Consider the following 17,396-nt stretch of genomic DNA (forward strand, 5'->3'; position numbering starts at 1 on the left):
ATAACCTTATAAAGTGACAGTGCTCAGAATTGTAAAAATTGGCCTGGTTATTAAGCTGCAAATTGGCTCCGTCACTAAGGGGTTAATCTATTTGTAATGTATTTGTAATCTTGCCTGAAGAAGGAGCCTCTGTGCTCTGAAAGCTTGCAAACATACTATTTTCTGGTTAGCCAATAAAGGTATCACTCCTAGAATACTTTTGTCATCATTGGGCGGAAAAGTATTCACATCGATTTTTCTGGCTAACACGGTACCACAATATAATTTGTTACTGTACATCACTGTAGTTCAGTGAAAGTAGTTAATTTACAGATTTTACCAGTCACTTACAAAGCATAAGAGTTTACTTTTAAAGAGTTTGTCCAGTACTAGGACGACCATTTATCAATATGAATGTTTTCCCCCATTAAAATAAAAACACCTATACTCACCCCCCCGTGCATTATTGGCATTTATTCTCCTGGGGCTCATGACAAGTTGTTACATCACATAAGCCCTTTGCCCAATCAGTAATCAACTAATTAAGAGAAAGTGAGGGCTGTGGCTGCTCTCTGAGCGCCTCTTGATTACTTATAGGTCTGATGTTGGGGACAGTGATGCCAGTGCTGTGTGGGCACAGGGTTCATGATGTGTAACAACCCCAGGGAGAACAAGTGCCGACACTGCTGGAATGGTGCTGGCATGGAAAGTGAGTATGAGTGTATTTATTTTAATGGGGGAAAGCATTGAGATTAAGAAGGAGTTAGCCTAGCAGTGAACAACTCCTTTAATTATAAGTAAAATCTCAATAGACAGTGCAGAATTCTTTACTATTTATACAGAGGGAATCGTAAAAGATATTAGCAATAATGCCAGTGCCATTATGTAAAATTTTCTTGCAGATTTCTAGTTTCTTTCAAAAATCTCTACTTCTTAATGCATATTAAAGTACATGTATGTCATCCAGCGCATGAATTGCCATGCATGTACTGTACGTCAATGTGATTACATGACTTCACAACTGATGCTCAACTGTCGAGGCAGGGTTGAGATAATTTCATTCCCAGCCACTTAACCTCTTAGATTATGTAGTTCATGACAATTGAAGCATCTATGTGGTTAGACAGAGGGTAGGTACACCCCCGTAAGGTGTTTCTGGGTGCTGATGGTTTTCAATAGCAATCTGGGGACTAACATTAGACCCAACTGGGATGTTTGCCAGTATCACATACATGTTTTATCCAAGGTTTTCACTAGTAGAACATGTACCTATTACAGTATAATCTATTAAGCTGCTCACGTGAACATGCTTTTTGTAGACCATGTATCCACAAAAAAATCACAAGACACGTGTTCTTTTTCAATCCGTGTCACAGGTCAAAATTACCCATACAAGTCTATGACTTAGTGAAAATCCATGACTCTGTGTCCAGAACGTTTTGACTAGTGATGAGCAGGTCGATTCACGGGAATCTGGTGCAGCATTCAGGCCAATGCCACCTGGCAGTTGGACAGGAGGGTCACACATCTCTTACCTTCTGGCATCATTGGTACGGCTTTTGAGTAGCCAGAGTTTGCGTGATGTCAAATGTGAGTCATGCTCGTCTCTAGTTGGGATCCATGGATTAATTTTTTTTGGAGCAAATGTATAGCCAGGTTTTTTAAGTGTTTTGTTATAGAGCAGGAAAGCTTTGAATCTACACTTTTAAAAGTAACTGCAGCTTTTTGCATAAAGACCTCTAGAGAAAAAACGGCACCAAATCGCACAGTTCAAAAGTATTTTTAGACGCACAGTGTACAGTTTTCCTGAAATCACATCAACTATGCTTGCACAGAAAAACACAACAGATATATGCAAAAAAAGTGCAGCAGAGAAAATACATAATTTATGCTACATGAGAACACAACCTAAATATACAAGGGAGATGTGATTTAATGAAAATTCCACCCACTGTGAGTGTAAGGCCAAGGTCACACTTGCAAATGTGATGCGAGAAACTCACGCGAGTCTCTCACATCAACACCCGGCACTGCTGCCGGCACTCAGTCAGGACCAGAGTATGCAGCTGCACACTCTGGTCCGAGTGCCAGCGGCAGTGCTGGGTATTGATACGAGACACTCAGTTTCTCACATTACACTTACAAGTGTGACCCTGGCCTAAAGATGCTGTTATACTGTGCATTTTGGTGGTTTTCCTTTCTATTTAAGCTGTTATGTGGAGCTTGAAAAAAAACACGTGTAAAAAAAGTTGCATTTTCAAGGCCAGAATCAAATCTTTTCTATTCTCTTTAGAAAACTTTGAAAATACATTTTTAAATCTGCACTAAAAATACATCAAATAGGGGAAAAAAAAACAAAAATTCCATAATCAGAGGAGATTGTCATTGAGTCATTTGGTGGGGATACCTGCAGAAAATGTGCAGAAAAAAGCAGTATAAAAACACAGCATTCATGATATGTGTGTACAGCAGTTTTTATGTGCTTAATAGAGAAAAAAACTCAATTGTTTCATTTATTTGCACCATTTACTGATCACCATAAGTAATCTGATCACTGTGTTGTGCGTGTTGTTACGATTATAAGGACAACAAATATGTCCATGTTATATACTGATTTGTGATGTTTATTAATTTAATTAAAAAAGCTCAGTAAGTGCTCATACTCACAAGCAAGAAACTCATACGAGTCTCGCACGTCAGTTCCCGGCACTCAGGAACGGAGCGTTCAGCTACATAGAAATACATGCAGCTGAACACTCCGATTCGAGTGCCAGCGGCAGTGCCAGGTATTGACGTGCAAGACTCGTCCGAGTTTCTCGCATTTGAGTATGAGCCCTAACAATGACATTATTGAATTGTTTTTCAAAACTATTTTGGTAATTTTATGTTGAGGAAAGCCTTAAGATCAAAATACTTAATTTAACCTCAATGTCACCAAGGAGGAAAAAAAAGACCGGGTTTTTCAACGTATCCGCGCTGACCACACAAGGACAGGATTATTCTTAAAAGCTTTATTGTGCCAACGCATTTCGTGGCAAATCTGCCACTTCCTTTATACTTTGGCCCTGAGGAAGTGGCAGATTTGCCATGACACGCGTCGGCAAAATAAAGCTTTGAAGAATAATCCTGTCCTTGTGTGGTCAGCGTGGATACATTGAAAAACCCGGTCTTTTTTTTTCCTCCTTGGTGACATTGGTATCTACGGGAGTCTGCAGCGACCACTGGTTCCTTTTACATTCTGCAAGGGGTTGTGACTGTTCACAACCTGTAAAGGTGAGTGCACGAACTGTGTATTATCACCCAGAATATCACTTTTATCGCCTTATGTGCGCTCTCTTTCCTTAATTTCTAATTAACCTCAAAACATAAGAGATTGAGAGGAACTACCCATAAAGTGTATTATTTCACCTTACATGAGCTTTTTCAGATCAAAGTGTGACACTAAAAATGGCTGCCATTTCCTGTTTCACCACACACCATGTGCTGGTATCCAAGATGATGCCCACCCTGATGACCTCATGGATCCACCTATGATGATGCCCACTGTGATGACCTCATGGACCAACCCAGCCTGATAACCTCACTGGTCCACCCATGGACTAGCTCACTTCTCAACCCACTAACCAATGGAATACATCCGATCACTCCCATTTTAGAGCTAACCGAGCCCCCTTACAGGGGATATATAAATCTATGTTCAGACTAAATAAAGCCTCTTGGAGCTGTGCCATAGATTGATCAAAGGGAGGTTACATCCGACTGTCTCTGGTGTGATTTCTTTATGCGCACTTGATCAATATCCATTGGGCCAGGAGCAGGCAACTAGTGAACATTTTTTTATTGTTCAACCTAACATTTTTGGCCTTCCAACGTGAGGCCAGCAGAGCAAGAAGCCCTAAACCCTGAGGTCCGGTGAATGCCCCGAACCAGGAGACTGATCATCTCCTTATCAGAACACAGTAATTCTGTTGATTTTTATAATCTGTAGTCTTTGACTATGTCCTTCGGGGTATCTGTGCAGATTGCCTGACTGTGTCCGGTTTTCGTGGTATCTGGCAGATGGCAGAAGGGTCTCTCTGGTGCTGGTCATTAAATTGCAAGAACTGTCATGTGCATTAGTTGCCTGCTGCCTGTTATGTGTTGTGTTAAGGGGAGATGACAGGTAGGAAAGCAAGTGGGTTTTTTTTCAGCGGTGTCTTAAACCAAAAAAAACAAAAAAAAGGATATTGTCTATAGTACAGTACACTGCTGTCTCCTGTGATACAATTTTCAGTTCTGGATAGGAGAAAGTTGTTTCCTTAATATTGCGTTGATCCAGGGAGCTATTTTGATTGCCGTATGTGGAATCGGGAAGGAATTTTTTTCCCCAATATGAAGCTTACTGTTTGCCACATGGGTTTTTTTTGCCTTCCTCTGGATCAACATGTTAGGGCAAGTTAGGATAGGATATGGGTGGAACTGGATGCATTTAAAGTCTTCCTTCATCCTTAATTACTATGTTAGAGTGAGTGGCTCAACCTGTAGGGGCACATGACTTGGAGTTGACTCAGCACGTTGCCTAATAAATTGAGGTTTGCCACATGACTTTCAGTGAGTGACTCAGCACGGGGGGCCTGGTAATTTAATTAATACGAGGTGTATTTTGAAATTGAGTTTTGCACGTGACTTAGAGTGAGTTGACTTAGCGTGGAGCGTAATAAATTGAGTTTTGCCACGTGACCTAGAGTGAGTTGACTCAGCAAGGGGGGACCTGGTACCATGTGACCTAGAGTGAGTTAACTCAGCACAGAGGGGGCCTGGTAATTTGATTAATAATTTGATTAATACGAGGTAATTATTGTAAACTGCGGAACATGGAAGTTAGACCCGTGTACATAAGTCGCGGTTCGAGAAGGAAAAAATCAAATAAAACAATGTAAAAAGCTTGTGAAGTTGTGTGGAAATCCAGAAGGGGAAGATTATAGCCCCTGGAGTGGAAGATTGTCTTGAAAGAAAGGAAAGGTATCATAGAAGATAATGGATTGTTGTCTACTGCTACAGCATGGGAAAGAGTCTCTGAAAGTCTGCATAGAGAAAATTGGATAGAAGAGGAAAGGAATAAAAAGGACAGAGTTTTTAAGTTATGTGTATTACAAAAATATATCTTGTTAGAGGCCACCACCAATGGTAGTACATGGCCATGTGTTTCCTCTGGCAGCCATTTTGGGAATGGCAAATGTGTTTTTTCTGGCAGCCATTTTGGGAATGGCAAATGTGTTTCTTCTGGCAGCCATTTGGGAATGGCAAATGTGTTTCTTCTGGCAGCCATTTTGGGAATGGCAAATTAATTTCTTCTGCCAGCCATTTTGGGAATGGCAAATGTGTTTCTTCTGGCAGCTATTTTGGGAAGGGAAGTGTGTTTCTTCTGGCAGTCATTTTGGGGAAGGCAAGTGTGTTTCTTCTGGCAGCCATTTTTGGGAAGCCAAGTGTGTTTCTTCTGGCAGCCATTTTGGGGAAGGCAAGTGTGTTTCTTTTGGCAGTCATCTTGGAACGTCGCCCCAGATCATACAAACTGAGCCATATCATCATGTGACTAACATAGATCTGTCTAAATCGAGTGAGGCACAATTCAGGAAGACACACACAACTTCCAGCGATGAACATCTTAGATTAAGGCTACATACGACACCACCAAATCCTTGTTACCCAGTAATGACCACTAACGGCCAATACTATATTCCTTCGGGAAGTGAACAGGCTTTACCAATGTGCCCTGTTAAAATGCTGTCCAGTGGGCCACTGACCCTTCCCCTATCACTCCTGTGGTGAACCCAACAATCCATCCACTTGGATCATCCACGGCACTGACCTTTTCTACTGTCACTTCCACTGCCAATTTAGCCACACACCCACATGAGATACTCCAAGCAACAACCTCTCCTCCCAATGCTTGCAATACATCAGCACTCTCATGCAGTCTCCCTAACCCTATACCCAGTACCTTACAGGCTCTGTCGCATCCAAGCACACACCTATACGGGATGGTGGAAACTGTATCAAGGGGGCTCAAACTGGTAGGGGGATGCCGACATCATAGGAAGCACAAAGGGGAGGGAATGTTTGCAACCTATTCTTGAAAAAGAGCTTCCTGTGGGACCTTTGTTAGTGGTGGGAAAGGGTGATATAATAACAATGGAAACTGGCGCTATTGTTAATGCTGCCAATTCTTGGTTAGAGCACAATGGAGCTGTGGCTAGTACTATAGTGGAAGCAACAGGGCCGACTATTCAAGCTGACAGTTGAATCATTGTTGAGTCACGTGTCAGAGAGCTGTTGGGGACATAGCGGTGACTAAATCTGGCAATCTTCCGTGTATAATGATCATGCACGCTGTGACCCTTTACTTTTGACCCTATTCATCCAGACATTTGTGCTCAACAACTTCGCGCAGCAATAACTCGCATTTTTGAGTATGCGAATATTAGTGAGCAGATTGAGACCTTGACAATTCCCGCTATTGGTGTTGGCATTTTCAGTTTCCCTGTTCATGTATGTACAAGAGAAATAGTTGGAATTAAAATGAACAAGTGTAGCCCCCCAAGCATTTGCTGCCTCTCTGAAATCAGGTTAATTAGTAATGAGGACATGATTGTTAAATCTTTTAAGACTGCCTGTATCACCTGGACTCCACCCCATGATATTGGAGCTGCCCAAATAGAGCCCCTCATTCCAGGACTGTTATCTCCTCCTGCTCCTCATGCACAAGAGATTACATCTGTACTCCCGATGCCACCTCTACTCCTGACTCAGGTGCCACCACCAACAGTGCCAATGCTCATGTCAGAAGAGCCAACCCTTTATGTCAGGTTTGCACCCCAGCAAGCTGCTACTCTTTTGAACCAACTTCCAGATCCATAAAAACAGCCAATGCCTTTTTACAGACTTTTATCCGGACTGATTGCTGACATCAGGATGGTCCTCCTGAATCCAGGATGGTTGGGAGCTAAGGGTTAAAGACAGCCATGTTACTCTGCAAAATATTGTGGAGCAGGGAAACAAACATGTGGTTCAGACACTGGTGGGCAGAACCAGACTGGCCATCAGACAATTGTAGAAAATACCAGTTAGGCTAGTCCAGTCATGGACCGCAATGCTTGCTACACTGTTTAACAGCATTGATGCCCACACAGGGGACGTTAGGTGGCACAGTGAGATCCCTGCATTGTGCCATCTACTTCCACTATGGGACAAGATAGGAGAAAGAGCCTGTGTTGTCAGCACGGCTGGATACTGTATAATAAATATAATGTTTTTTATTTTGTTTTATTTTGGGGAGGGGCTATGTTAGACCTTCACATTTTATGGGAGGCTGTGAGGATGCTCTAATAGAGCCTGGGAGGCTTAGAGGAAACCATCATATCAACTATGATGCTGTGGTGGACATCATACTGCATGTGAGGCTGTGGGGGAGCATCATACTACATAGGAAGTAGTGAAGGGAAAATAATACTTCATGGAGGACCATCCTACTGCATGGGAGGCTGTGGAGAGACAATACTACCGCATGGAAGGCTGTGGGCAGAACATCATAATTTATGGGAGGCTGTGGAGAGACCATCATAATGCCTGGGAGGCGGTGGGGATACCATCATACTGCATGGATGGCTGTGGTGAATCATCACATTGTGTGAGGTGGCTGTGATAGACCATCACACTGTGTGGAATGGCTGCAGTAGACCATTACACTGTGTTTAGTGGTTGTGATGGATCATAATGGGTTGGGGGTGGCTGTAATAGGCAATCTTACTGTATTGTGGGCTGTGGGAGACCATTAAACTGTATGGGATGCTGTGGGGTACATCATACTGTTTGTGTGGCTGTGGTGGACATCATACTGTATAAAAGGTCTGTGGTGGATATCATACTGTAAAAGGGGTTTGATGTGGATGATCATACTTTATGAGTGACTATGGTGAAAAGCATTCTTTAAAAGAGGTTCTGGTGAACATCTTACTGTATGAGTGTCTGTGGTGGGCATCATACAGACTGGGGGTCTGTGGTGTACATTGTACTGTACAAGGTGAGCTGTGGTGGATATCCTACTGTTTGGGGGGGCTGTGGTGATCATTTTATTGTGTTCGGAGCTGTGGTGAACATCTTACTGTTTGGGGTGCTGTGGGACATCATACTTTGTGTGGAGTAAAAAACAGGGGGATTTCGGACTTATATCAGATTGTAGCCAAACAGAAGAGACTCATTAAAATTAATAATTTTTATTAATATATTAAAATCCAATTTAAAATAACTAAATGCCCAGCAGAAAGCTATTTAAATGCCATTCAAAATTAACCATAAATATGAAGATGTCCTTCTGGTAAATAAATTGAACAATAGCAAAATTATACAAGGCTAAATCCCAAAATAGCAGCTATAGACACAATCACCATAATCATAATATATTATTATTTTAAAGGTAAAGGAGATTCAGCATAGTATTGTGCCTGCAATTTCAATATCATCATATAAATACTTATTAACAAGGCTATATATTCTAAAAGACATACAGAGGTAGCCAAGTGACCCAGAAAAACAATAGATCCAATACTTATTTTACCTCATACAAATGGGTATCTCTGGCATTGAATGGAGTGACCTCCTACACCCCAACGCGCATTTTGCACTAGCTTCTTCCAGGGGTGTGTCTAAGGTGAGGGTGTTGTGATGCTAAATACCCCAGAGCATTAATCAGAAGTCTCGACTCAAGATAGGGAAACAATCTGCCCTGAAAACATCCTTTAGACATATAAGGTGCATGCGCTGATCTGTGCAGCCGAGTAAAACGTCACTTCCGGTGACGCACTCCTTGAACTGCAAGATGGAATGCATGAGGCTCAATAATGGAGTGCTCCCGGAAATGAATGGCGCTACAGACTCCGCCCAGGCGCACTGTCACCAGGGATGTAGTTACCACGAAAGAGAATATCTATATAGCATGAATGTGAAAAATAAAGGTGCGTAATAGTGCACTAACCCATGCTACAAACTCCATATCAGAGCGCTGTCATAATAGACAGAAAATTGACCCCAAAAGAATAATCTGCAGAACATGACTGTGAACAATTAAAAGTGCAGAAAAAAACATATAATGAGTGAGAAAGAAGAAGAAAGAAGGTGAAGTGAATAAATGGGGTACATAGTGAACAGTGAAAAGTATATATTATACATTTTTTAATATAATAAATCCAATATGTACCAATATATATTTAAATGGTGCAAATAATGCATAAAGTGCTACCTTACATATTATAAACACATATACCCATCAATATAAACATAAATAATTAAATAGACAGTCATATATTACATTTATATATAATAAAGTGACAAAGTGCATGAAATAAATTATTAAAAATAAATAGTCCAATTAAAAATATTCTAAGCATGCTCAATTCAGATCTTCCTCTGTAATTAATAGAAATCAAAAAAGTCCACTGAAAAATTGAATACGTATCCTGCAGATGTTAACAACTTGACCAATGAGAACAGACTCATTGCAGAACAGAACTTTATGCATTAGGCAAGAAAGTGAAAGAACTGGGAGCGCAGGTGGTCTTCTCTTCCATCCTCCCAGTGGATGGCCATGGAACAAGGAGGTGGAATAAGATTCTGCAGGTGAACAACTGGCTACGTCGATGGTGCCGTCAGCAACGATTTGGATTTCTGGATCACGGAGTGAACTACTTATACGATGGACTACTTGCTAGAGATGGGGTGCACCTTACGAAGACTGGAAAGCAGGTATTTGGAAGTCGCCTTGCTACACTTGTAAGGAGAGCTTTAAACTAGAACAACATGGGAAGGGAAGCAAAAGACCAGAAAAAGCCATACACCTGACAAATGCTACTGAGAACTCTGCTATTAGAAGTGGAAAGGAAGAACAAAGACGAAAGAATCTAATTAAAAAAAATATTGGAGAAAGAGAAACCAATCACAAACTAAAATGTTTCTATACTAATGCACAAAGCATGGGCAACAAACAAGGAGAATTGGAACTACTAACACAGGAAAAGAAATATGATGTCATTGGAATCACTGAAACTTGGTGGGACAATACACATGATTGGAATACAAGACTAGAAGGATACAACTTATTTGCAAGAAACAGACTTGATAAACGAGGAGGGGGTGTCGCATTGTATGTTAGAAATGCGTATATCTGCACAGAGATTGAAGCTTCAGAGACTGGGAGTTCTGTGGAAACTGTTTGGGTAAGAATACAAGGACAGAACAATGGAAAGGACACCATTGTAGGCATTTACTACAGGCCGCCTGTGCAAGCTGAAGATATGGATGAACTCTTTATGCATCAAATGGCCAAGTTCTCCAAAAAATATGACATAGTTGTCATGGGAGATTTCAACTATCCAGACATTTGTTGGGAATCTCTCTCAGGCAAAACTAACAGGTCAAGGAAATTCTTATCCTCTCTTGCTGACAACTTTATCTTCCAAAAGGTAAAGGAGAAAACAAGGGGAACTGCTACCTTGGATCTAATCCTTATAAACAGGGAGGAAATGGTTGAGGAGGTAAAAGTGGCTGGGACCCTAGGAGGTAGCGACCATGCTATTTTAGAATTTTGGATAACTAGAGGCGGAAGACCTGTGAAGACTCAGACGTCAAGGTTAGATTTCAGAAAGGCAGATTTTAAGGGATTCAGAAAGAGAATTGGAGGGATCCAATGGCTGGATATCCTTAAAGACAAAAATGTCCAGGAAGGATGGGAAATCTTGAAAAATGAAATTCTCAAAGCACAGTTGTTAACAATTCCAAAAAGAGGGAAGAATAGGAAGCATTTAAGGAAACCAGGATGGATGAACACAGAACTTAAGCACATGCTAAAAAGGAAGCAAAAAATGTTTATAAAATGGAAAGAAGGAGGCATATCTAAAGAAGAATATAATGCTGTCTGCAGAACCTGCAAGGCACAAATCAGATTATCTAAAGCTGAAAATGAATTGAGGCTTGCAAGAGATGTCAAAAGCAATAATAAAGGATTTTGGGGATATGTCAAAAGTAAAAGAAAAGTCAAAGATGCTATAGGATTTTTACAGGATGAAAATGATGAAATGGTAAGACAGGATGTTGAGAAGGCTGAACTTTTAAATTCCTATTTTGCATCTGTTTTCTCTCAGAAAGGAAATGTAACATCAACTGTTATTCACTGTCCTATTAAGGGAATAGAAGAATCCAGGATATCTATAAACAGAAAGATAGTGAGGAAACACTTAGCTAACCTAAATGTATTCAAGTCTCCAGGTCCAGATGAATTACACCCCAGAGTACTGAAGGAGATAGCAGAAGAAATTTTTGAACCCCTCTCCATAATCTTTGAAAATTCTTGGAGAACAGGAGAAGTGCCAGAAGACTGGAGAAGAGCAAATGTTGTTCCTATCTTCAAAAAGGGGAAGAAGGTGGACCCAGGCAACTATAGGCCGGTGAGTCTGACTTCTATACCAGGAAAGATCTTTGAACAAATTATTAAACAACATGTATGTCAATACCTGAATAAGAATGAAGTGATTAAACAGAGTCAGCATGGGTTTGTAACTAATAAGTCATGTCAGACTAATTTAATTTCCTTCTATGATGGTATTACTGATTGGGTGGATCAAGGAAATGCTGTAGATATAGTATATCTTGACTTCAGCAAAGCATTTGACAAAGTCTCTCATACAATCCTTATTGAAAAAATGACTAAGTATGGAATGGACAAGGCAACTGTTAGGTGGATTCATAACTGGCTTAGTGATCGGACCCAAAGAGTGGTCGTAAATGGCTGCACATCCAGTTGGAAGAATGTCTCAAGTGGGGTACCACAGGGCTCTGTCCTGGGCCCTGTATTGTTCAACATCTTTATCAACGATTTAGATGAAGGAATTGAGGGTAAACTGATTAAATTTGCTGATGACACAAAGCTAGGAGGGATAGCTAATACTAGAGAAGAGAGAGAGAGGATTCAAAAAGATTTAAATAAACTGGAGAAGTGGGCAGCAACTAACAGAATGGTTTTTAACAGGGAGAAATGCAAAGTACTACATCTGGGCAATAAAAATGAAAAAAGCATATATAGAATGGGAGGAATAGGGCTAAGTGACAGCACATGTGAAAAAGACTTGGGTATACTAATAGATCACAGACTGAATATGAGTCAACAGTGTGATGCAGCAGCAAAAAAGGCAAATGCAATTCTAGGATGTATTAACAGAAGCATACAGTCTAGATCACGTGAAGTAATTATTTCCCTCTACTCCTCTTTGGTCAGACCTCATCTGGAATATTGTGTCCAATTTTGGGCACCACATTTTAAAAAAGACATCAACAAACTGGAGCAAGTTCAGAAAAGAGCGACCAGAATGGTGACTGGTCTGCAAACCCTGTCTTATGAGGAAAGGTTGCAGGATTTGGGAATGTTTAGTTTGCAAAAGAGAAGACTGAGAGGAGACTTAATAGCTGTCTACAAATATCTAAAGGGCTGTCACATTGTAGAAGGATCAACTTTATTCTCATTTGCACAAGGAAAGACTAGAAGCAATGGGATGAAGCTGAATGGGAGGAGACACAGATTAGATATTAGAAAAAACTTTTTGACAGTTAGAGTGATCAATGAGTGGAACAGACTGCCACGAGAAGTGGTGAGTTCTCCTTCAATGGAAGTCTTCAAACAGAGGCTGGACAGACATCTGACTGGGATGATTTAGCGAATCCTGCTTTGGGCAGGGGGTTGGACCAGATGGCCCAGGAGGTCCCTTCCAACTCTACGATTCTATGATTCTATGACTCTCCAAAATATGGTCCAATTAGAAATATTCTAAGCATGCTCAAAGCAGATCTTCCTCCATAATCAGTAGAGATCAAAAGGTCCACTGAAAGATTAAATACGTATCCTGCAGATGTAAACCACTTGACCAATGAGAACTGACAAGGAGCAGTTTTCAATTTGACCTCATCCAGGGTATGGATTATGTACTCTTTTTTTGGCATGCTCTTTTTGGGATCCTATTTTGAAGGAGATACTCCTGGCTTCCACTTCTTTTGGGGCCAAACGGTCTAATAATCTGAAAGACATCCTAGTACACAGCCACTATATATCCGGAGAACGTAAGAGGAGATTGAATAAAAATATCGGCAAACCAGGATTCTTTCCATGTGGTATTTGCAAGGGATGCCTAAATTTGGTAAAAGCTGGCACATTTTCAAACCGAGATGAGTCTAAAACAGTGTTTCTCAACTCCAGTCTTCAAGACCCACCAACAGGTCATGTTTTCAGGAATTCCTTAGTATTGCACAGGTGATGGAATTAATGCTTGAGCAGGTGTTGAAATCACCTGTACAATGCTAAGGATACCCTGAAAACTTGACCTGTTGGTGGGTCTTGAGGACTGGAGTTGAGAAACACTGGTCTAAAACATTTCAAATTAGGAACCACATTAATTGTTCCTCACAGGGTGTCATTTTTACCATGCCCAATGTCCGTGTGGTAAGATCTATATAGGTCTTACCACACGTGAATTAAAAATCAGGACAAGAGAACATGAGGGACGTTGAGAAGGCAAAAACAACGGTAGATGATTCCTTTTAAAAACTTTACCACTGCACTTTAAGCGTCATCATGACAGCAATGCCAGTGGTTTGATTATTAATGGAATTGATTTGGTGTCTCTGGGTTTTACGGGCAGGGATTTGAGTAAAGGGGAGTTACCTCAATCTTTGCATTGTGTGTCTGTGTCTTCCGCAATAAGCATAGTGAACAGAAAAAGGAGAAGAGAACTGTCTGAGGATTTGAAAACCAAAATTATTGAAAATTAACAGCAATCTAAAGGCTACAAGTTCATCTCCAGAGATCTTGATTTTTTTTGGCCACAGTGCACAAAATAATCAAGAAGTTTACATCCAATGTCACTGCAGCTAATTTCCCTGGACATGGATGGCAGAGAACAATATCTGTCAACATTTAAATTAAATGAAACCCTACAGCAGGAGACCCAGGAGGATGTCACTGCTGATACAGAGACATAAAAAAGCTAGACTGCAATTTTCCAAAATGTAAGTGAGTAAGCCAAAATCCTTCTGGGAAAGCATCTGGTGCACCAATGAGACCAATACATTTTTGATAAAGCACATCATTCTACTATTTACCGAAAAAGGAATGAGGCTTACAAATAAAAGAACACAGTACCTACAGTCAAATATGGTGGAGGTTCAAAGATGTTTTGGGATTGCCATGCTGCCTCTGGCACTGGGTGCCTTGACTGTGTGCAAGGCAACATCAAATCAGAAGAACACCCAAAAATTTTGGGTTGCAATGTAGTGTCAGGATCCGAAAGCTGGGTTTGCGCCCTAGGGAATGGGACTTCCAGCAGTACAATGACCCCAAACATACTTTAAGAAGCACCCGGAAATAGATAGAAGCAAAGCACTGGAGAGTTCTGAAGTGGTCAACATTGAGTCCAGATATAAAACCCATTGACGACCTATAGAGAGATAAGCAATAAGACACATGGATTATAAGAAGCACCACCATTTTATAAAAAAAATTGTTCCAATTTTTTTCCTCAAAATTTGGGGTGCATTTTATAATCCAGAGCATCTTATAATCAGAAAAATGTGGTATTTGGTGGTTCTGCATCTCAAACCCCTCCGTAAGATTGTCTTTAGAAGGATTTAAAGATTCTTCCTTAGGGACCACTGCAACTTTTTTAGCTTGCATGGCCATCAAAGCATCTACATAAGATGATCATTTAGAATGAGCATGTTTAATCTGCTGCCTAGGTAGCACAGATGAAGGCAGATTTGAGGTACCTGCTGCATCACGGAAATAGTCCCCTGGAATGGAAAATATTCTATCCTGAGAATTGCCGCTGTCCTGAGCATCCCTATAAGGCGTAGATGTGTAGTAATCACAGGTACGCGGGATGCAGTGATGAGACGGAAGATGGGATGAACTTAAGATGTAACGTTTTATATATATATTTATACCGATAGGGGCTATCTTGAGTAACCAACAAGCTAACAACAGTTATCCTCGTAGGGATCAAAACAAGAATACACTGTTAACACGAACATGACTACTCGGTCAAGACTCACTATAGGAACGCGGTATGGCCGACTACGGGTCCAGGGTATTAACTACAACATGTCACTTATCCTCTCTGACGTCCAGTAGAGTGGTGGTCGATGCTGCTTCTGCGTTTCAGCCGCTGGGCCCAGCCGATGAGGATCTGGCATAGACTTCGGGTGTTCCTACGCCCAGGCGAAGCGGGGGCACAGCAGGCCCCTGAAGAGTTCCTCTGTTGCTCCACCCCGTGGAGGTGGGACGGCATTGCCCGGGGACTGGGGGGTGTAGGCTGCAGCCACAAGCTGGGGACGGGCAGCGGTGGCCACAGGTGGCAGCGGACAAGCAGCCGTGGCTCGAAGTTGAACTGCGGGGGTCACGGGTGGCAGCAGGCAGACCACAGCCGCGGGCTGGAGTCGGGCTGGGCTGCGGCCTGCGGGCTCCACCCCCATCTTTTCTAGCACTCTCTCTGGTCTATCCTCTAATTATGTCCCCTGGAACAGTCCCCCTAGGAACCTGGGTGACAGTCCCCTTGGTTCCGGCCTGGCTACATAGAGGGGAATCCTCCTCCTACAGACGAACCAAGCCAACTGCTGTTTTTTTTCTATACCTTGGGTTTGCTCAGATCTATCCTCCTCTGCTACCATGCAGTCAGATTTCTGCTCTTTTTACAGTATTCATCAAATATACTCAGCTTAGGCTCTACGGGCTTTCTTAGAGAATCGACCATGTATCCTTCTTTAGGCTCATTCATGGAAGGGTGTGGAAAGTACAGAGACTCTGCTACCTTCTGCTTGCTAAGACACATTATTTTTTCAATCTTCTGGCTCATTGTTAGAAATAGGGTTAAACTGGGTAAAAGTTGGTAATGGTTCTGCCTTGTGCGATTATTTTTTATCGGTGTAGCCCCATAAGTTGTCCCTATTGATGAATCCTGGTTCAAATTTTCCATAACCTGGTCCAACTGCATGTGGATCAGGGCCCACTTCATGGCTACGAAAGCAATTCTGCAGTAAAGTTGGACCCATGTGATTTCTCTCTCCATCAGATGCCTCAAATGATTTCTGTCAGCTGATGTTTTTCACAATAACGCTAACTGCTAGAATATCTGGGACAGAAACAGACTGGGCCAAAGAGAGATTCTCATGAAAACACTTTCCTGATGGTTTGAGATGGTTTTCTTGTTCATCAATTGTTGCTTGGATAGGTTCATTGGCATCCAAACTTGTAACATCAGTGATGGCAAAAGCAGGAAGAAGATCGTCAAAGTCTGGAGTTTTCATGTTCCCCATGACTGGAATCTGGTAATGCATATGCATAGTTCCACTTAATGTAGATGCCTGCACACAAAACCAGACCCTGTATCCTCCGATCACAGCTACAGCCATCGAGGAAGTAGCCCAGTCTGCAACCACACAATTATATCAGGATGTGGCCTGCTCATTATGCTGTTGTGAGTTCATTTTTCCCTTCACCAGTGAGGTCTGATGAACTCCCTCTTCTGGCAAAGGAAGGTAGTGAGGCTGATTACCAAACAGCTGAGCAGGTAGATGATGACTGGGTCACAGGAACTGATGACTGGATATAAGGCAGCCGACGCCCTGCTGCCTTGCTGGTGATCTTCCTGCTGGATTCTTGGAGACCAGTCTGATTTCTGCTTCTCAAAGCTAAGTTTTGCGCTGCCTTTTGTACACTTTAGTTCTGGTTTTGTTTGCCTTGTTTTTTGGAGTTCAGCCATCCCTGGCCGGGGGTGAGCTGAATTCCATTTTTGTCTCTGATCTGTTGATCTCTGGCTCTGTCTTCAGAATATACCTGAGTGCTGATATAGTCTTTTTGAAGCCTAGCGCCTTCTGTGCCTGTTTTTCCCATCAGTCTGTTGGTTCTTTTTTGCATAGGGTTTTTGCGGATTGCAGACAGCAGCTTTTCTATCCTGTCCTATTTAGTTAGCTTGGGCCCCATCATTTGCTCAACCTATCTTTCTATCTGTGTTAGTGTTTTTCATCTTGCTTCACAGTCATTATATGTTGGGGGCTGCCTATTGCTTTGGGGTCTGCTCTGGGGCAGTTTAGATTTCCCCTTTCTGTCTTTAGGCTAATTTAGTTATCCGGCTGTGACCGAGGGGTCTAGGGCAACGTAGGAACCCCCCACGGCTACTGCTAGTTGTTGTGGATAGGTTCAGGGGTCTGCAATCCGATAGCTTCCAACTTCTCTGGTTTTCTGGACTTAGCTATTATTTTTGTTTTTTCCTCCTTCGGTGACTCATCCATAACAGAATCACCAGCCATACCACAGATCCTAGGGTACTCAATAGCAGGAAAGAATTGTA

At 41.8% G+C, this 17,396-nt stretch overlaps 1 protein-coding gene and 1 pseudogene across 4 annotated transcripts in view; one reads left to right on the forward strand and one right to left on the reverse strand.

The window, feature by feature from the left end:
* The first annotated feature begins 573 nt into the window (after positions 1 to 573).
* LOC141087825 (uncharacterized) overlaps positions 574 to 17,396 on the forward strand; it is a 57,186-nt gene continuing 40,363 nt past the window's right edge. For 3 of the 4 annotated variants that reach the window (XM_073573663.1, XM_073573666.1, XM_073573665.1), the window contains exon 1: positions 616 to 688. In XM_073573663.1, coding sequence (XP_073429764.1) covers positions 625 to 688 — 64 coding nt within the window. In that variant the 5' untranslated portion in view covers positions 616 to 624. Of the gene's footprint in view, positions 689 to 17,396 lie in introns of all 4 variants that reach the window. The other variant, XM_073573664.1, reaches the window with a different exon arrangement.
* LOC141087803 (zinc finger protein 592-like) lies at positions 9,409 to 16,362 on the reverse strand (annotated as a pseudogene).

The sequence above is a fragment of the Dendrobates tinctorius genome, unplaced genomic scaffold (assembly GCF_039654945.1).
Source record: "Dendrobates tinctorius isolate UK_male_01 unplaced genomic scaffold, ASM3965494v1 ptg000035l, whole genome shotgun sequence".
Lineage (NCBI taxonomy): Eukaryota > Metazoa > Chordata > Amphibia > Anura > Dendrobatidae > Dendrobates > Dendrobates tinctorius.